At 36.7% G+C, this 22,829-nt stretch overlaps 1 protein-coding gene across 2 annotated transcripts in view; it reads left to right on the forward strand.

Annotated features, from left to right (window-relative positions):
• The first annotated feature begins 1,962 nt into the window (after positions 1 to 1,962).
• Positions 1,963 to 22,829, forward strand: part of trpc3 (transient receptor potential cation channel, subfamily C, member 3) — a 54,416-nt gene continuing 33,549 nt past the window's right edge. The window contains exons 1-4 of one of the 2 annotated variants that reach the window (XM_079892135.1): positions 1,963 to 2,220; positions 9,138 to 9,903; positions 11,801 to 11,851; positions 15,136 to 15,321. In XM_079892135.1, the coding sequence (XP_079748261.1) occupies positions 2,069 to 2,220; positions 9,138 to 9,903; positions 11,801 to 11,851; positions 15,136 to 15,321 (1,155 nt within the window). In that variant the 5' untranslated portion in view covers positions 1,963 to 2,068. Of the gene's footprint in view, positions 2,221 to 8,836; positions 8,942 to 9,137; positions 9,904 to 11,800; positions 11,852 to 15,135; positions 15,322 to 22,829 lie in introns of those variants that run through there. The other variant, XM_079892136.1, reaches the window with a different exon arrangement.

Genomic DNA, 22,829 nt, shown 5'->3' on the forward strand with positions numbered 1-22,829 from the left:
CTCTCACACACACAGACACACACACACACTCTCTCTCTCTCACACACAAACACACACATTTACACACTCACATGCACACTTTCTGTCTTTCACACACACACACACACACACACGCAGACAATCACACACACACACAGACAATCACACACTCTCTCTCTCACACACACACACACACACACACACGCATAGACAGACACAGACACTCAAAGACACACACATACACACAGCAATCACACACACGCAGACAATCACACACACACGCATAGACAGACACAGACACTCAAAGACACACACAAACACATGGACACACACACACACACACTCTCTCTCTCTCTCTCTCTCTTTCACACACGCATTTACACACTCACATGCACACTTTCTGTCTTTCAAACACACACACACACACACACACACACACAGACAATCACACACTCTCTCTCTCTCACACACACACACACACACACACACGCATAGACAGACACTCAAAGACACACACACACACACACACAGAGACACACACACACACATACACACTCTCTCACACACTCACACACAAACTCATTTACACACTCACATGCACACTTTCTCTCTTTAACACACGCAGAAAATCACACACACGCAGACAATCATACACCCTTACATTCACACACACACACACACACACACACACACACAGAGACACACACACATTCTCTCACACACACACACACACACACACATTCTCACACACACTCACACACACACACACACACACACACACACACACTCTCTCTCTCTCAATAGTTTTATTCTGAGTATAAATTTTGTATTGTGACTAAATTAGGTCAATCTGTTCCCAAATGATTTCATACGCCAGTGACAGATGCTGAGTTTGCGCTATTGATAAGCTTTATCCAAATTTCAACAACTGTTCACCATAATTATGATTATCTATGATTCCCAAACCTAATTTAGTTCAGCTAGATGGCTCACACCGAGAGAGAAATCTCAGATGGTTTTCTCTTGACGTATTCTCCTCAAAGACAGAGAGCAAAGCTCCTCGTTTAACTGCAGCATCATTAAAACAGTTATTGATTAGATTGACCTTTGTTTTCTTTTGTTAATCAAATGCATATGAAGAGGTGTGTCAGACCACACAGACAACCAAACATTTCACCGGTAATTGTCTGCCAGCGCTGTTATTGATCAAGATGTCCTCAGGCTTTCTCTTGAGGAATCAATCTCTTCGTGTCTCATTCCATTATCTCGAAAGAATCAAAGTCTTGATAACTGATAATCATAAACGTCAGACTGGATTGTCAAACACAATCAGACAGTACAGTAATTATTATTATTATTTTACTTATGCATTTGCAATAAAACAATAGACACACACAAGCAGACACACACACACACACACACACACATACATATGTTGGATGATGTATTAGAATTTAAAGATTTACATTTTATAGTGACATATGTAATAAACTCTAATATTTTAAATAATAGTGATTATTTTATAAACATTTTATTTAGTCAAATTCTTGGAAATGTTTTATTCAAATGGTGAACTTACAGTTTTTTCCAATTGCTAACAGACACAATTTTGCAAACTAAGCTGGTTTTATCAAAATACTTAACACAATTCACAAAACCACACACCCAAACCACATATAGCATTATAGCATTATCAAAATCAAACTTTTGCACGAAATGGCGCACACTTCATTCATATTAGCAGATTTTTGTCTAAGCAACTACACAGTGTTGGGCGTAATGAAGAGCACTCTCATCTTTAGTATGCTTTGCCATAATACTAAGCACTCACACAAAAGCCTAATTGATAATTTATTTGACAGTGCCTTGATTACCCTTTGACCTTGTCTTGTTAATAATAACGAGGGCTGTTGATTGAATGATGTGGGCGGGGCTGGTGCTGTTCTCCTGTCACTCACACGCGCACGCGCACGCACTCACTCGCGCGCACGCTGGATGCTGATGCTGGATTCGCTCACTGAGAGAAAGAGCATCTCCTGCAGTCAGTGTGTGTAACACTGGAGTCCCGCGGAGTAGACTCACTCTCTGCATGTCCATGAAAGCCAGAGGATCCAAATACCAGAAAAGAGTGTCGTTTTCTGAGGATGAAGATGAGCAGTGCTGGAAAGAGGAGAACGGCGGAGTGGACGCACATCACCTGACGACCAGAGACTCTTCAGCGGGATATTACCGACACAACATGTGAGTGTGTTCACACAACTCCACAAACTCACGCGAAGCTCTCTGAGCTGACTGGAATGACGCACAACGCGTGAAAAAGGCACAATAAGTCATTTTAATAATATGAAAAGTCAAAGGAATGAGATTAAATAGGCTGTGTTTCTATGAGTAAAATATTAACGTAAAATATTACGTTTTTTTAACAGAAAACCTGAAGTGATTTCTAATTAAAATACATTAAATACTTTTCATATGTTGTTTATTTCCCTCTCTAAGTAATTTTTCATTAATAACATGACACAATAACAAATGTAGAAATTACGTTAAAAGGTTAAACGACGTTTTAAAATATTTTTTATTTTTATTTTCTAATTTAAGCTGTGACATAAACCTTAAAGCGCCACCTAGCGGATGGTAATTTGCCCACTGAAGATTAATGAACTTGTGTGGATTTACTAAATCTAGCTAAATCTGACCAAATCTTCCGTCTTGATGACGTCATTATACGAAAAGCTATTTATTAATAAACAAAGTCTTTCAAAATCACTCAATCGTTAAAAATACGAAAGTCCATCAGATTAATGTTATTATATGTGTGTATATATAGCCTATTTTTAGACTATCATAATGTAAACAAAAAGTGCAAATAAACATCAACCATGTCAGTATTTATTGTGTAAAATTATTTATTGCAGTTTCTTAAAAACTAGCCTGTATAATTTCCATCACAATGAAAATAATAGTTTTTTCAAAAGATAATCAAAAATGTGATGTGTGAGGGAAAATAAGCCTTAGATGCAATTTTGTTAAATTATGCAAAAACAACAAAAAAGACATTTTACACCTACAATGTTTTGAATCTCATTTCCACCACCAGACAATTCTATTAAACGTCATCCATGTTTGCATTTACATTTAAATGTACTACGTGTTTATCCAGTAAGATCTTGATTGACAGCTCCAGGTCATGCATGGCTTCCTACAAGTGCTTTATTTGACTCTTTCAAAACATGTGGTTTTAGTATGAGTCAAACTTCAGTCATATGAAAGCATGCTGATCCTACATGCATGACATAGATAAATGCACAAATATTGATTTTATCAAGGTACAGTACACATTTTACCAGCTCATGTTTGTAAAATGAAATGCAATTCAGATATGTCCACTGTTGACAAGGCCGCATTAATGCGCGGGCTTACCTGGGCTGAAGCCCGGGGGCCTCCCAAGTTCAGGCCAGGGGCCTCCCATGTTCAGGTTCATGATGAGCTGAAAAGGTCATATTGTTTTGTAACTTGTCAGGTTTTCTGTCAATCACTCTAATCGCATGTTACATGTCTGAGTGACCCACGTGGCCCCATAAGCCCCGTTCACACAGCCAGCGATTTTGTCGCTGTATAGTCTCTGTACTGTGAAGTCGCTTGGGCGTTGGTACGTACTAGTGCTGTCGCTCTAATGTTATTGGTGGACTACTCGTCTGGCCACATCTATACAAAACACCATCAACTATATTATCTTAATTTGACTAGGAATTAGGCTCAAAAGAAACAGTATGCTGTTTTTATATCACCACAGCAGTGTTCAGTGGATTAAATCATTTACTAGATTAACGATCGATCAATCAACAAATTCAACTCACCCATACTGTCATAAATCACTAAAACGTCATCCGAATTTGACAAATAATAAATTTTCTTTTCCCTAATAGTCAACATAATGCAGGGGAAACTGTAAAATGAACTGCAGCAGTGCTAAACTTGCATCATAAAACTACAACACTCGAACTATAAATGTATGAATTAAACTCACTGAGACTGTCGACAGTTTCTTTTCCATGCATCATTTTATTATATCCATGTTTGTGGTTATTACAGTCAAATCATATAAAACAGTGAAATCGCCCTCGAACTCTTCTGTCTTGCCTGCACTCGAGACTCGAGACGGTGACGTGAGCTCCACTGAAAGGCTTCTTTCCTATTGGTTGTCGCTCACGAAAATCGCTTCTCATTTGCATTAAGTTGAAATTTCTCCAACTGTGATGTAGATTAGAGATATTACACTTTTATTTTAAAATGAGACTCAATAAATCGAGGGGATGGGGGGCCTACAAAATCTCTCAGCCCCGGGGCCTAATATCAGGTTAAGGCGGCTCTGTTGAACATTAAAATATTTATAAAATTAATTAAACTAATATTTTTTACAGGAGCTCAAACCTGAAAAGCTGAAAAGAGATTGTTATATTTTCTCATAAGCATGTTTCATTGTGCAAAAGTTGGGATTTTTTTCACTCATTTTCAAGTCTTCTTTATCAATTAAAAAGTATAGCACAACATTTGAGGTCCTGCTCATGTCTGTGGCGCAAAGTTCAAGTACTCGTGATGGGCAATGATATAGTGATAGATTTGGCCACTAAAGAAGTACGACGGCTGTCTTGATTTATGACCTCTGTGTTGACGTTTGCTTTTCAGGATAGACATGATAATGAATGAATTCAGATCTGGAAGTGGTCTTTCAATACATCAGCGAGTCAGAATGAGCATTTGTGTGAGTGATGCTTTCATTAACGGTGGATGTGCTTCTGTGCACATGCTGTCCAGACTCTGAAATGCCCACAGATGTTGATCTGCGTGTTGTTTCTGAGTAAAACAGAGCTGCAGAATGACAGATATAGGCCTTGACGATGTGTGTCTGTGTGAAGCATTGCTGTGTGTGAACATATACATAGCAGACACGTTTAACTCTCACTTCTGCACATGATTAACAACGAGCTGCATAATTTACATCAATCGATCCATTTTTCACCATAACGGAGAGGGTGTTTTAATGAAAGGAATAGAAATAGCTTCAGCTCACTTTTTCCTCTCTTTCTCCATAAATGTGATTCAACTCAGAATTTCTGATTTCTTTGCTCCAATTTGCTTTTACCATGTGTCACTTTTTACAGCAACATCATCATCATCCTTAATATTAGGAAAGCATTCGTATTAGATGATGTGAAATTTCAACAAAAATTCCTCAAAACAGATCATCTATGTCTGATATTAATATTCAGTAAACAATATACTGTAGCCTGTCAACCAGGACCATTAATTAGCCAATATTTGACCATTTCAATTATTATTGCACCTTTTTGAGAGTGTATGTTCATTAAACAAACACTGAATGTTCTCACAACATTCTGCAAACCTAAAAACAACATTCTGTCTTCATGATGAAAACTGTCCTGGCGCACCTTAAAAATGCATGTTCTGAAATCATATTGGGAACAAAAAACATGTGTTAGGTGGGTTATGATCTTAAATATGAATGCTTATGCTTAAATGCTTGATATTCATCATGTTGTAGACAAGTATAAATTGAGCCATATGCACAAATCTAATTCATTTAAAAAGGCGGTCAATAAAGTAAAGTGTGTAGCTCAAGAAAACGCCAAGGTCATGGGTTTGATTGCCAGGGAATTCATGAATTGATATATACGTTGAATGCATGTAATGTAAATATATATATTTTTAAGAGAGTTTTTCTTTGTTTCTCACTACATTTGGTCATTACATGATTTTGATGACGTTGCATGCAGAAGGAAGTTCACTCAAACTTCTCTCCAGAGCAGATAAAGTGGTTTTCTGGTTGTCTGCTAGAGTCCAGGGGTTTTAGGGCTCTGCGTTTATTGAATCATGGTAGAGTTTGAGCCGCAGATTTCCAGCTGAACGCTTCTCCTCCTCTCCGCCTCACGTGACGTGACCTGAGCTGTGTGAAATCAATTACACTGCTCAAGTAAATCCTGAAGACCGGGTCCAAATTCAGCCTTTAAATTAAGCAAACTCATTCTATTAGGGCTGTACGATATATATCGTTGTAGCATAAGTCACACCGTATGTCAAGTATAGGGATCGTAGTCGATCTGTACGGATTAATTGCATACTAACATTATAAGGGCACCCCAGGAAACATTATAAAATAACAAAATAATCCATCTCATGGGACCTTTAAGAATCAACTTAAAAATTACCCAGTGTAGCTTTAAACAAGTGATTTTAAACCATTTCAGTGGAAGAAGACGCGAAAGAGAACTCAATCCAAAATACGCGCTGAACACCGAATCCTGTGCTCTTTCGCGTCTGTTTGTACTTTAAGGACACGTGCACGCAAAATACGTAAATGCATGCACGTAAACACAACCGCTTATGGCTGAACGTAAACTATTCAGAAAGAATATGGATGCGTATCATTAGATCCGGTGTATTCGCTCTTAAAGTGACAGCAGCCTAATAAACCTGATGCTGTCTGTGTCATTAATGTTAACCAAACAACAAAATAGAAGCTTTTTATTTATGTTTAATTTATACAGTGAAGAATATGCAGTGTTATTTTACATTTGATAATTCAATTTCTGTATCTGATTCTGAATACTGTTAGATTTACCTGAAAAACTAAAGCAGTTTAATTTGTATTTATCTATGCTTGTAATTTGTTTATTATTTTCTATGCAGATTCGCAAAAAAATCACCTAAATCATTCTAGAATGATTAATTCTTCCAAATAGAGCTTTTCAAGTCATCTGGTGGATTTTTTTTTTTTTTTTTTTTCATTTCGCATTATACATAGCATGCAGTAGATACACTTTTGTTTGATGTCTTGAATGTTATTTTTATTTATTTATAAGAGAACAATAACAGAATCAATACGGTTTCTTTCGGCTTTTTTATTTCTGATTCTTTTTTTAATGTGTTCTTGAGATTTGCTGGCACTGTGTGCTTTGTTTTGAAGGATTATACTGTGTTGAAGCAGAGAAGTGTGTTTGTGGCGTAATGTGTTTTATTAGTTTAATACAGCATGATTGAGGCTCAGGAAACAGTGTTGGTGGATTCTCTGAGATTTAGGGAGTTTAAAAGCACAGAATTACTGGCAAAAGTCATGGAAATTCATTGGTCAAAAGGTGTGGAAACCCTTTCAGAATAAACGTGTAATAAATAGAAGAGTTCTAGTACCAAATTCCCAACTCCCAACCAATTCCCCAAATGTTTAGGATGTTTTTTAGACTTTGTATGATACAGATTGTTGAGAGGAAAGTATAGGATTCGACTGACTGCATTCAAACCTGCAGCTTTCACCATGATGTATGTCTCAAGATGTCAGGAGTTTGTCAACTAGCCGAAAGCCCACAGGCTCAATAACTTTTAAAGTCTCCCTGTTGTCAATCATTTTATTCCTTAACTCATCTTTCATCACCAAAATGACATTTAAATGTAACTCGACACCCTTGCCTCATTTAGTATGTGTGGTTCTATGAATATGCAAATGAGCCCCGCCTCCACTCACTCACTCAGCTCAGAGATCCACTGGTTGCCGATCACACGTTGATCTGATTGGTTACAAGATAGTTTGTGACGTCAGAAACACCAGTGATTTCAAAGCGTGTTTTTGAGACTGTCTTTGGTTCACTGCAGTTTTAAGGAGGAAATACTCAGCAATGCTGTCGACTTATGAATTTACACATGGTTTGACTTAAAGCATATTAAAAACACCACATAGACACATAAACAACATTAAAAGCTGGATTTTCACCACAGGGGGACTTTAATACTGTAATAAGTATTCACTGTTGCCTGTTCTGTTCCCCTCGAGTGCTTACTAAATGTGAGTCAGCTGGATTTCAGCACAGACGTCACTCCACCTGTTGTCTGAACGTGGCATCTGTTGCGTTTCATTAAAAAGCTATTAAAAGCCAGAGGGCGATCTCGCCTTCAGCAGGACCGTCCGACCCGAATCACCTCAGCTTTGCATCCCCGTGGGATCACGTCTCTGACGACACGCCACTTCTCATCTCTCTCACTCTGAGAGACACTCAACATGTTGGATGAAGAGTGACGTGAGGTTTAGCCAAGTGACTATACGTGCACTTCCATTTGGATGAGCGTATAGGGTCTGACTGTCAACCATATGGAACTGGATAATATTCTGAATGTTCTGATCCAATCTGACTTCTGACATGTAATGCTGCCTGAACCATAATCACACACGGTTCGTTCGTTGGCCAGAGGAGAACTGGTTTGTCCCAAGGTTTTTTTCTCCATTCTGTCACTGATGAAGTTTTGGTTCCTCGCCACTGTCGCCTTTGGCTTGCTTAGTTGAAAACATTTAATTTAATATTCAACAATATTATTGATCTGCCTGCATTGACACCATTATATGAGTACTGAACTTATGCTGGACTGTGACACTAATTTTCAATTCAATTCAATTCAATTCACATTTATTTGTATAGCGCTTTTCACAATACACATCATTTCAAAGCAGCTTTACAAAAAATGCACATTACAATTTAGAGTGATCTGTTATCAGAGGTCACTGTCTAAGTTATGTATTTCAGAAATGTACTTAAAATCACAGTTAGCAAAAAAGGTATTAATTTAAACAATGTAATGATTTAATCCAGAAGCAATGAGCTCATTGAAGTCATGAATACTTGTTTGTTAACAAATTATCATGGCATTTAGAAAAATGTAGCATTGGTGCACATTCAGAGTTGGCATCATCTGAAGTCTTCGCGGGGTTTGGCGTCGTCTCGTCACAGGTGTTGGTCATCTGAAGTCTTCATAAGAGGCTGGAGACCCAAACTGGAGCTGACATACTCTCTCGTTACCTCAGGATGAGCATCCCGAGATAAAACAGAGAAGCAACTAGAAAATAATTAGCATTAAGCAAGAATAATCATGTGCATTTGATCTGATATAACTCTATAAGGTGAGGAGATGCATTATATGAATGCTAGGCTAAAGAGATGCGTCTTTAATCTTATTTTCTTCTAGAAACAAACTTTGTTGCATTATTTAACTCTGCTTTGAAACAATCTGTATTGTAAAAAGTGCTATATAAACAAAGCTGACTTGACTTGATTGTAATGCACACAAGGTATAAATACTTGTTTTTCACTCTGCAGGAAATCCTCGGATGCTTTCCCCCATCGCAGGATGACCCTAACGCGAGAGAAGGGTCGACGCCAGGCGATTCGTGGACCGGCGTTCATGTTCAACGCTCGGGGAAGCAGTCTCACAGCAGAAGAGGAACGCTTTCTAGACGCAGCGGAGTACGGGAACATCCCAGTGGTCCGAAAGATGCTAGAAGAATCATCCACGCTCAACGTGAACTGCGTGGACTACATGGGACAGAACGGACTGCAATTAGCCGTGGGTAACGAACACCTAGAGGTCACCGAGCTTCTCCTGCGACGAGACAACCTGGCCCGTGTCGGGGATGCCCTCCTGTTAGCCATTTCCAAAGGTTACATACGAATCGTGGAGGCCATTCTGGGACATCCGTCATTCGCGAGCAGCGAACGATTGACCCGAAGCCCCTGCGAGTTGCAAGACGACGACTTCTACTCATACGACGAGGACGGCACGCGGTTCTCGCCCGATATCACTCCGATCATCTTAGCCGCGCACTGCCAGAAATACGAAGTGGTGCACATGCTACTAATGAAAGGCGCCAGGATCGAGCGACCACACGACTACTTCTGCAAGTGTGCCGAGTGCACGGAGAAGCAGAGAAAAGACGCGTTCAGCCACTCGCGGTCGAGGATAAACGCGTATCGTGGACTCGCTAGCCCGGCGTATCTCTCTTTATCCAGCGAGGATCCCGTACTGACCGCGCTGGAGCTGAGCAATGAGCTCGCCAAGCTCGCCAACATCGAAAAGGAGTTTAAGGTAGGAGGACTGGACCAACATGGTGATTTTTTTTTTTAAATGTGCACCACATTTTTTTGCTTTAATATCATGTTTTGATTTTTTATTTATTTTTCCTTAAATATTCTGCATAATAGTTTTATTGGCCACGTACACACAGCAACGTTTTGGGGAGTCAAAGCCACTTTTTAATTAAAAGAGCGAATCTTTTAAATTATTGCGTTGCATGAAAATAATACAGGAGTCACTCTTGCGTTTCCATCCAAAGTTGCGAATTTAACTTATGCACAACTTTGGATTATCGCATAAAAATAAAAGAATAAAGCAACGTTTCCATCCAGTGATCCGAAGAAAACAAAATCGTCACTTCCTGATAAACTGAAGCTAAATATCACTAAGAAAAAAGTCACGTCTTTTTTGATGCGCATCGGGGAATTGATTCGGTAAATGTGTTTCCATCGTAGTTTATGCACGTTTTCTTATTGGATAAAAAATTGATGCCACTCAATTGAGCGCATTCGTTTTTTATGTGCTTTTTTAGAATTTATGCGCATCTGTTTCCATCCACGTTTTTTTTTTTAATGCGATATCCCAAAAAATGCACATAAAAATAGGTTGATGGAAACATAGCTAGTGACAGTCGTGAAAACGTGTTTGCAAGTGTTATGGTAGCAAGATATACTATAATAGTTTTTGTTAATATTTTATTTTTACAAAAAAAATTGTTGTGTTTGTTATTTTTATTTGTTTTATTCTTATAGTTTTTAGTTTATTTAGTTAATTTAAGTTATTTTTGTACTTTTTTTTTATTCCCGCTCTCTCTTTCCTGATCCCGCCCGCGCCTTCTAATGTTTTGTCCCGTTCCCGCCAGAATTGCATGATATAAAGTCGCATTTGCATGTTATAAAATCAGAAAACTCGCAATTCTGAGAAAAAATGTAAGTCTTTTTTTCCTCAGAATTGAACTATATGAGCTAATTGAACTATAATAGAAAAGTCAGAATTTCGAGATATAAATTGCGAGAAAAAAGTGATTGTGAGGTAAACTTGCAATTGTGAGTTTATATCTCACAATTCTGACTTTTATAACTCGAGTTTATGTTTATATGAGAGAAAAAGTCTGAATAGCGAGTTTATACCACACAATTCTGACTTTATAAATTGCATTTTACAGTCAGAATTATGAAATTAAAAGTCGCAATTATCATTTAAATTGTTTTATTCCGTGGCCGAAACAAGCTATATGTATTCGTACGATGTGCATTGTGTGAAATTGTGTGATTTTGATAAAAAATAAGCTTGAAGGTGGGGTGAAGCAGTTCGTAGGAAAACGTACGGTTTCATTTGAATTGGCCACAAATTCGCCAAAACCATAGTTAGGCTATGTGTCATTGCCATGAGATTGTGTTGCCTATTTTTTCCAATTCCCACAAATAAATGACACTTCTGACTTTTATCGCATTTATCGCAGCAGGCAAAGTGTTTTTTTTTATTTGCTGTCGCATTAAAATACGCATGAAATTCTAACCCTGCGCCTGTAAACCATTTATTTTTGTTGCGCAACAGACGAATGACACTAAATACATTCGAGTAACTTTTATTTAATTTTTAGATATTAATGTTTTACCGTGATGTCCGATTCGTAAACATATGACTCTTTTGAGTTGTCTTTGATGAATCAGTCAAACAGATCTCGAATCGAATCAGATTCAGTGAATCGTTCAGAGATGACAAATGACTCCCTCACTGAACTGAGTCATAATGAACCTGTGTGAACGTGGCCACTCTTTCTCCAACTGCATTTTGTTGTGTTAAACATGAATTTCCTTCTCCATCCCAAACTCTCTCTCCATTTTAACAGCATTTTAACTTCTGTTGCGTGTGTGTATGTTTGTGTGTGTGCTGCCGCCATCGACAGGATAAAAAGAACCGTAATAAAGAGACATCGCAGCACAATGGCTTCACTCTGGTAAATATGTTTGACTACATTCACTAACTCAGACTAACAGTAAATGTGACTCATGCTTGCTGATTCAGCTTTTATGTCAAGGTTAGACTGTCTGTCAGCGTATCTGCTTGTCTGTCTGTCAGTCTGGACAATTGAATCACTGTAGATTTCGATCAGTGCCGAGCCAGAGATTCACTTCGAGCTCTCTCTTCAGCTCTGTATCAGTACAAGAGCTTCTATTTCAGACAGAATTATGAATTATGCCGTATGTTATTCTGCTGCAGATCTCATGTGTGTATTCAATGTTAACCGATTCACAAAAAACACTGATAGATAGATAAATAATAATGCATTCATGTGTGAATCTCACAAAGCCTGTCTAGAACAGGTCAAAATTCAAAAGAAATGAAAAATGATATATTTTGCATGAAGAAAATTGATACTATTTGTAAGCAAATCTCATTACCGTAATACAGTACAAATGTTCGAAAATTATCTTGTGTGACTTTTCAAGTATTAATTTGTGATGTTAATATATTTAAAGGTGGTACAACATTATGCAGATCAATCAAATGAAAAGTAAAACATCTGAATGCATTACAGTAATGAGAATTCAGAATTAATTTATGATTATTTATTGAATTATAAGATTTCTGTATATTTTATATGTTTATTTCTTTTGATTTGGTGACTTTGGATATGTTCTTTTGTGAGATTCACCCAAATATTGCTTTAGCTCTTGGTGTACTGTACACCTTTACCTTCTGTCCTGTATTGAGCAAATAAATGTCACATTTTCGCAGCTGTTGTACACTCATCATACCCACTTTGATTACGTCATGATGTCTGGGTTCAACATATGGTCAGTTATATTGCTTTCCTCATGCTGATAAGAGGTTTGTTGTCGTCCTGGTGGTGTGAGAAGGTAAAATGAATCCCACAGAGAACAATAAAACACACAGCATGTCATGTTTTAAACAGAACCTCAGCAGCAGTGCATGCTGGGAGATCACACTCATATGTGACCCTGGACCACAAAACCAGTCACAAGGGTCATTTTTTTAATATTGAGATTTATACATCATCTGGAAGCTGAATACATAAGTGTTTCATTGATATATGGTTTCTTAGGATAGGACAATATTTGTTCGAGATACGACTATTGTAAATCTGGAATCTGAGGGTGCAAGAAAATCGAAACATTGAGAAAATCTCCTTTAAAGTTGTTCATTTATGTTCGCGATTGTGCTGCATTCACTCACAAATTATTATTTTTTATATATTTAAGGTAGGAAATTTACCAAATAACGGTGCGTTTTTGCTCACCCTCAAAAAGTGACAATTTTAACATGCTATATAAAAATATCTGTGGGGTATTTTGAGCTAAAACTTCACACACACACTCTGAGGACATCAGAGACTTATTTTACATCTTGTGAAAAGGGCATTATACCACCCCTTTAACTGCCGTTTTCTCAAAATGAGTTTTTTGTCATTCTCCAATACAGACATCTCAGCTTATGTAGCACCAATGTACAGCAAACTCTCCAGTTATACACTTAGCAGTATTCTGGAGATATTTTCAGAGGGATTTGTTAATAAATCATTCCTGGCCTGATTTATGAGACATTTTAATCAAAAAAAATATAGCGAAATTTTTTTTTAAGGCTATGGACACAGTATATTTTGATTTCCTAGGTAATGAGAGCATATATCCTAAAATCCCTCTGAATTGTTTTTTTTTTCATCTTGTGTGTAAACAAAATGAAAAAAGGATTTTGCACCTGGCTTTATCATATGTTCAGATCTATCTACCGAAAATATATGCAAAATCGTGCATATTTAATGAGATAATGCCTAATTTGCATAATTAAACATACAAATTTCTAAAACTTGTAATACATTTTTTTTATATACTTGTGTAAGTAATCACCTGAGGAAGTTTCATGGTGATATCTATTATTTTAAAATGTTACCCTATTCACCTGTAGTGTCTCGCCTTAATTTAGCCACAACCAATGACAATTGTAGTGTGATCACAATCACAAACTGAACCATGTTCCCTTTGAAAAAAATTGCAAGTCTTGGAAAAATTTTGTTGATCAGAACATTTCTTTCTTTCTTTTTCCAAGAGAACTATAACTTTTTTTTTTTTTGCACCATGTTTGAACTTTGATTGATTCTGACATGTATCTCCTGTTGAAGCCCTTGAGTCGGATGTTGCAGTGGTTGTTTGAGTCTGACAGCCTTTTCAACCGAAAGGCCCCTGTGGACGGTGAATTCATTTAAAGAGGAGCTATTCTGCTTTCTTCTCATGTTCATCTTTCTTCAGTGTGTAATGTTGCAGTTTGATCATGAAAAATCTCTGAAAGTCACACAGTTCTTCTCTATATCAGTGTCAGTGTTTCTGAACTCCTGAAACACCTCCATTGTAGTCTTGAGTTTCTTCCGGGAACGAGCACGTCACAATATTCCTCATTATAATAATTCATGCGCAGAATAAAGGGGCGGGACCTGGTTGAGTTAGTTAGTAGTGTGTTAAACTGGCGGTTATGGGAAGGGGCGGGACATTTCCCAAACACACTCGAAGCGCTCGACCAATCACAACACACTGCTCCAGCCGACCAATCAGAGCACAGTGTGCTTTTCAGCAGGAGGGCATGACATGCATGACATGTGGACTCAATAAATCCTGATCTGGAGAAAAATAAGCAAGCTGACATTCAGTACAATCTGTATCTTTTATTTAGAATACATACAAATGTCATTTACGTCTTATAGTTTGTCAAGAGATTTAAAGCACCATTTTTGAAGAGTGTGCATGTGTGTACGTGAGAATGAGGCTATGATTAAATCTTTAAATAAAGCAAAATAACTGAGAAAAATGATAAATAGTCCTCAGATGTCATGTCTGTTATTTATAGCAAAACATCTAGCATTAATTCGATCACAAACAGATTCATTAAAAGAAATTATTACTCCACACATGCGTGACGTCATTAACCAACATGGATCAACGACCAATTTGCGACAATATGGTTTCGGGAAACAGTCGTGACTCACTAGTTAAAGATGCATCGTACTATAGTAGTGAAGCAGCGAGTTACGTCGCTGTACGGGAAGCACACTCCAGAGCGTTACTGACAGACTGGGAAGAGACGAGCTGCAACAATGGAGAATATGAGGAAAATAATCAACATTCAAGCAGGAAAACCTGTTCAGAGCCCAAAAACAATAGACTTTGTAAAAGGTTATAATAGGACTCTTCTAAACAACTGATCTGCTCTTTCTCTGCTTCTCCACAGAACGACTACAGAAAGCTGTCTATGCAGTGTAAAGACTTTGTGGTTGGCGTTCTGGATCTGTGCCGAGACACCGAGGAGGTCGAGGCCATCCTGAACGGAGATATATCGGCCGAGCTCGAGGAAGGCCAGCATCATCGCTCACTGCTCAGTCGAGTCAAACTGGCCATTAAATACGAGGTCAAGAAGGCAAGTGTCCGTATCATCATGCCTATTCATAGGCAACACTACACCTTTTTTTATTTAACACTTTTTATGAGATGTAACACAATTATGGCAGCTTATTACAACAATATTAAGTAAAATATCTCTTTTACATAATATTAATAAAAATTATAAAAAATTAACAATAATAATAAATAAAAAAACACAGGCACAGGTCAATTCAGTTACCTATACATTAACAAGAGTTGGAAATACTCATGTATACAAGAGAAGCAAATTATGATGTAAAAAGGGGTAATTTAGGAAAACCAGTAAATTAATAAATGATTAATGGTTTAGTAGGAAGAAAATGTTGGGAATCAAGCTATTTTATCTCCTTCTACCTCATTCATTATATTACTAAAATCATAGTTTGAAGTAACTGATATAAAAGGTTTCCAAATATTCTCAAAAAAAGACAGTTTACCTGATCACATGATCTTTCAGAAATCAATCTAATATGATGATTTGATGATCAAGAAACATTTATGATTATTATCAATGCTAAAAATGAAAGTTTGGGGGCGATATAAAAATGTGAACACATTAAATTTATCAAAAGTGACATTAAATATATTTATAAAGATGCTATTCTTTTTTAATTTTCCATTCATTAAAGAATTCTGAAAAAAAAGTATCATGGTTTCCACAAAAATATGAAGCGGCAAAACTGTTTCTAACATTGGTAGTAATAAGAACCAAGTACTAATAATAACTGATAATAATTGAGCATCAAATCATCATATTAGAGTGATTTCTGAAGGATCATGTGACACTGAAGACTGGAGTAATGATGCTGAAAATTCAGCTTTGATCACAGGAATAAATTACATTTTAATATATATTCACAGGTTTTGTTAAGTTTTAATAATATTTCACTATATTTTTACTGTATTTTTAATCAAATAAATGCAGTCTTGGTGAGCAGAAGAGACTTATTTTAAAAACATCCACATTTTTATGTATTTAATTATTTTTTGCTGCCATATGTGCATTCAATGTTCATCAATGCACAAAAAAATGCTGACAGCAAATATAATGATGCTGAGATTACACTTCACTTTTAAGGATGTTTAGATGGGGGTTTTTTAACAGGAAAACAATTGTGTTGAATTTATTTTGCTCCAGAACCCTTATGTGTATTCAAAGTTCATCAATGCACACACACAAAAAAATATATATATATAAATATAATGTTGCATAATTGGGTAAATCTCATGCTTTCATAATAACACATCATATTTCATCATATAACCACAGTATGCATTGCTGCAGATTGTTAACCTCAATATGCATTTATAAAATAACCTTGTAATAGCCTACGTGTTAATGAAAAGCTGCTGAAACATTATTTAGGAAGGGCGAGGATTGGCGTTTGTCAAAGCTGCTTTGATTTATCGGTCTCTAGTTTCTTCCGAGGACACAATTAACCTTCCCTGGAATCCTGGGTGAAGGATGTCTGAAATTCACTGAGAATGTAATGACGAGAAGTAGATAAAGAGGGACACTTTAATCACATGTGTTTTATTGTGGAAGTGTGACTAATCCTCTGTGCCGACTTAGTTTTGTTTAATCACCGGACACACACACATGTCGTCCACTCCTCCAAACAGGCTAACACACACTCTCCGGGACGTGATTGGATGAAGTGTTAATCAGGCTAACAGCAGCACGCGTCAGCACCCAGCCAGCCTGACATAAAGTGTCATTTAAAGATGAGATTTCAAGAGCCCTAAACGCTCCCAGGAGGACGAGGAGTGTGTGAGGACGAGGAGTGCGTGAGGCTCCGGCTCGCGTTAGGAAATGAGTTCAGAGTCAGCCGTCCGCATTACGATGATTACTTCAGTGGTCGCTTCATGCCTGAGAAGTGTTAAATTAAAAGTCATGAAGCGATTGCTTACTTTCAATGAGAATGGCTCTGCTGGCTGGTTGTATTGTCACTTTAAAAAATAAATACTCGATTGGGTGAATCATATGGCAATCATTAAGTTCTTCAAATTTCTTCAATTTTAAAAAGCATGCTACTAACTTACTTTTAACATTTCTTTAAATAGTTGAAATGGTATTTTATAGTATTCCGCCCACTAAAGGGACGTGTAAAGTTACTAATTAAATCTGCAATCGATTTTAACACAGAAAGCAAAGCTCAATGCACAGTTACAGTTATTCTGAATGTGATTATTTGCAATAACTATGATCTTTTTGCACTGATTTTATTCTTATTTTACTTCTTTCTGGTGTGCTGGGTTATAAAAAGAACAGTGTGAATCAAAAAAAGAGAAATATTTTAATAATTATTGTATAGTTTACAAAGCTCTAAAAGGAAGTCATGCAATTTATTTGTTAAAATCAGTTCTATTTAAAGTGGCATTTTATTGGCATGATTGAATGTCACAATAACAAATAAGAATAAAATAGAATTTAAATTAGGGGATTTATAGTTTTACTGTATATATATATATATATGAAGAGTTCAGATGCAAAAGCCTCTAAAGTGCCATCAGAAATTTTCTTCTAGAATGATCATTTTTATAAAGCTTGTACATTTAAGTTCAGTAATTTCACTTAAATGCCAATGAAAATTACCTATTCATTGTCATTTAAGTGAAATTACTGAACTTAAATATACGAGATTGTTAAAAATGATCATTCTAGAAGAAAATTTCTGATTGCACTTAGAGGCTTTTGCATCTGAACTCTTCATATATATATAAGTTTGAAAACATTACTATTTTTAATGCTTTTTAAAGTCTCTTCTGCTCACCAAGGCTGCATTTATTTGATCAAAAATACAGAAAATAACACTGTGAAATATTACTACAATTTAAAATAATGCTTTTCTATTTAAATATACTTTAAAATATAATTTACTCCTGTGATCAAAGCTGAATTTTCAGCATCATTACTCCAGTCTTCAGTGTCACATGATCCTTCAGAAATCACTCTAATATGATGATTTGATACTCAGTTATTATATTGATTTTTATCTTATGTTGAGCATTAAGAGGTTTCAGTGGTTGTGCAGTTCAGTGGTTTGTGTCTAAATAATTGTAAAAATAACTTTATTTTAGTACGAGGTACAGAAGTGACGTGCGCCGCATGAGAGCCAGAAACTGTTCCTGCCGCTTTAGTTCGTCTTGCGGATATAATGTGCCTCTCTGGTGCAGTTTCAGCGATTGCATGGTGAGGGATTCGGCGTTACCCAGCAGGCCGATAGAAACCCGTCCGCCTTGATTCACAGCCAATCAGATTGGACCTTTGCCAGGCTGTTGAGAAATCCATTTTTATGTGAGTGTAACCCGAGAGGAAGGCAAAACCTCAGGAACATTTTCAAGGTTGTTTGGATTCGCTCCAAGTAGCATTTACTCATCCGAAGAAACGTCAAACCTCAACGGCTGCTTTTCACGAGACCAACGCATCTTATTTCCTCACGCACACATCCCAGGAGAGACAGTGAATCATGTACTGAAATGAAACACGTGCTTCATGGCTTTACTGTAATATTATTCAGGAAACAGCAGTAGCAGTTAAATGTTTGAGGTTTTAGAAAACAAGCATTAATCTCTCTCGCTGGGTGGGGGGGGGGGGATCTGTCGTCTTAGCACGAAACTTTAGTACTTACACCAGCGCTGTCTCAGACACACAGGGCCCTATTTTAATGATCTAAGCGCATGGTCTAAAGCGCACGGTGCAAGTGCACTTAGGGAGTGTTAGAATCCACTTTTGCTAGTTTAACGACAGGAAAAACGGTCTAAAAGGGTCGTCCCTATTCTCTTGATGAGTTATGTGTGTGTTTTGTCACTATTTTCTTAATGAGTAATGGTTGTGTTATGGGCGTTATGCGTAATAAACCAATCAGAGTCTCATCTCCCATTCCCTTTAAAAGCCAATTGTGCTCACGCCATGGCGGATTCACTATTTACGTGGAGGAATTTGCAAGCGGAAAGACTGAACGTTTCTCCAGAGAGCAAACGAATCTGATCGTGTGTGTGTGTGTGAGGTTAAAGCATAAGCAGACCATTTACGCGTCAAACCGGATTCCACCATATCTTTATGTTCACAATAATAATCTTTTAAAAGTGTACGCGCGTTGTGGACCCGCCTATTGGCGTACATTACTAACACGCTCTTTAAATAACAAAAATATAATGCGCCATTGACTTTAGAGCAGGGTTCAGTCGGTCAATGGCTCAGTCTATTTCAGTTCCTCAAAATAGCAACGCTCCAACAATACGCCAGAACACACACTCGTTCTCAGACCAGCAGCCCATGGGTGCACAAATAGGCGCAAATGCATTTGCTATTTAAACAATGTGAAAATCATAACTGCGTCGGGCTGGAACTAGCAAAACACACTTGCGTCGCGCCTGGCGCTGCATTGCACTGGGTGTATGATAGCGCCCATAGACTTTAACAGCCATCAGCCATCTCTAAAGGTGTAGAAAGATGATTGTGGGTGGAAAGAGATGTTTTGACAGTGATATTGTGTTGTAATGAGCCGGTTTGTCCCTTCAGGCCACACACACTCACTCACTCCAGAGAGTCAGATGGGAAAGTCTGGTTCTCGCTGTAGCTCTAGGCCGTCTTTTTACAAATGACTGGAGTGAAAGCAGCGCCACAGGCCGCAGACTCTACGCTGATGATCTTATCGTTTAGTGAATTACACTAATGTCTGGTGATTCTTCTTATGGGATTTAAACTATTTTGTCTCAGTTATTTAGGCCGAGTGCCAGCGTTTAGTGTGGTGCTGTTTGATTGAATGGTACAACAATATACTAGAACAAATTATTGTGAAAATATAACATGTTAAAATGTCCCTGAATGAGTTTTTGTCTCGTATTTATATCATATGATATAGTTAAGCAATATCACACGAGTAACGAGCGCAATATCACACACAAGTGCAAATTTTTCCCCCGAATGGCACGAGTACAAATGTGACACTGATTTTATACATCAGTTCAATAAGAAGTTAATATTGTGTTATATTTTAGACACAATATTGTCTGTTTTTGTTACCTAAAAAGCCATAGTAGAGTGACTGTGCTTCTCCGAGCAACGCACATTGGAGTTTCTGAATGAATTCGCGTTTTGAACGAATCGGGTGAACCAATGATTCAAAGATCCATTCATAAAGAGAGGCATTTACTTCATTCCTGAATGAATCTGCTGTTCGAGTGAATCAATCGGGTGAATCAATGATTCAAGGATTCATTCATTAAGAGAGCCATTTACTTTAATTCCTGAATGAATCAGCCATTTGAATGATTTCAATGAATGAATGATTCAATGACTTACTCATTTAGACATTTACCGCCACCTACTGGCAGTTGTAGTTTCTTATTTAGAGTAGGCCTATCATTTTATTAAAAAAAATCCATATTAATAAAAAAACCTATTAAAGGTATAGTTCACCCAAAAACTCTGTCATAATTTACTACATAAGAGTTTATGTGTAATAAATTCTATGTTGAATCAAATAAAATATTTTAGCTACTTTAAAATACTTTTTAAAGCTACTTTTTGTAATGTCTATTTGATGCTTTTCTCATTTAACACAATAATGACTTTAAACGATCATTTGAGGGTCATTTCTCAGCCAAATTTAATGTGTGATTTCATTGCCACATTTAGTAATTAATTAGCTTTAAAATGTTACGTTTTCTTTTATTTTTATAATTTGACAGCTCTAGTATATACATATACATGACAGCTAAAAAGGATTAATAATGCAAAAGGATTAATAATGTGAAATATAATTTACATTATATAGGCAGTTTAGATGCTACATGGTACTTCCATGGTAATATTATTGTAATATTGTTGTTTTTACAGCATGAATAGTTATGAATATGCTAAATACTGTTTAAATGAAACCGAATGCATTAAAAACTGATTGTCCCCGTTTTCAGTCTTTCAGTTTTCTGTCCTCTTCTCAGTAATATAATTGTGGCCTGTTATTCATAGCCGTTCTTTCGTCCTGAGTTCATTCTTTCATTTAATTATGTGGATGTACTTTCAAGTCATTTATTCTGAGCCTCATAATTTATGGCAGGAAGGGTTTTATAGGACAGCCGTGAAATTAACACCTGTTTTTCTCTGGGGATTGAAGTTAATTAACCTACTACCTTAATACAGACCGTCCGACACACGGGAAGTGGCGGTGTGTGTGTACGTGTGTGTACTTGGCCCAGAAAACACATGTTGGATTGCACACCTGGGGTGGAATGGAGGTAGTTTTATTGAACTTTGTTTGAAATAACTAAAATAAACTTCTCATAACAGGCATCTTTAAAAATCTGTGAATGATTTCAGCCATTTTACTAACTTCAACCACACACTCTATGCTTCAAAACGATCTTTAAACGGATGGACAGAGTGCATTCTGACTAAAAATGTAATCGGCACAATGTCATTTGCTGATATTATATGACTATATATTTTAAGAGCCTCTAAAACATATACTATATTATATTACTATCCTGAGCTGTTATGTCAAAAACATGACATGTCAAAAAAATGTCATGCTTTTAAGAGCCTCTAAAACATATACTGTAATAAGTAGTGCTATTTTAGTATCGTTGAGGTACTGTTGTATTTTTTTATGAATTATATTTCAATCATTGACACCTCTGAATAGTTTTAGCATGTTATCGACTATGGCTATGGTTAATGGATTTGGTCTTGCTGCTGCTGTTGATTAATGCAAGTGTGGACTTGCTACTTCTAATTGATACACAGTAGGGCTGTCACTTTTGTGAAAAAATCCTGTTCGATTTTTGAGACATAAGTGTTCATTGAATCGATTGTAAAATCGATTTTCCATGTCTAAAGACGTTTCCATTTTAAACGCCAAATATAGGCAAATCCACGGACCACTAACAGGCATTAGGACGAATGTAAAGAGGGCGCGCTGCGCATGAGTCAGCAAGTCACAAGTCAGCAATATTTCTGATGATTTATTGGTGTGAAGTTTCGTGCACAATGACAAACAGGAGTGCAACATTCTCGAAAAACCCACATGGAAAGAACCTATATAAACATATATGTTTTAATATAGGTTTTGATATAGGTTTTTAATATATGTGACATATATAAAATTGGCCGTTTTCCTATATTATATGTACATATATGCACACATATGTACATATATGTGTACATATATACGTGCATACATGTACCTATATAGGTACATATATGCACGTATATATGTGTGCATATTTGCACGTATATATGCACCTATATGTTCATCTATATATGCACCTATATGTTTACCTATATATTAGTAAAATTATTAAAATCCATAGCTATAGGCAACATAAATAAAAGCCCAAAATGTAGAAATTTACATTATTTATTTACTTAAGAACAATCAAATAGTACAAGAACAAAAATACATTATTTATTTACTTAAGAACAATCAAATAGTACAAGAACAAAAATAAGACAAAAAACTGAAAAAAAAACAAAACAAATTATCTTTTTGATCTTCT

Source organism: Squalius cephalus (genome assembly GCF_949319135.1).
Source record: "Squalius cephalus genome assembly, chromosome: 14".
NCBI classification, from domain to species: Eukaryota; Metazoa; Chordata; class Actinopteri; order Cypriniformes; family Leuciscidae; genus Squalius; species Squalius cephalus.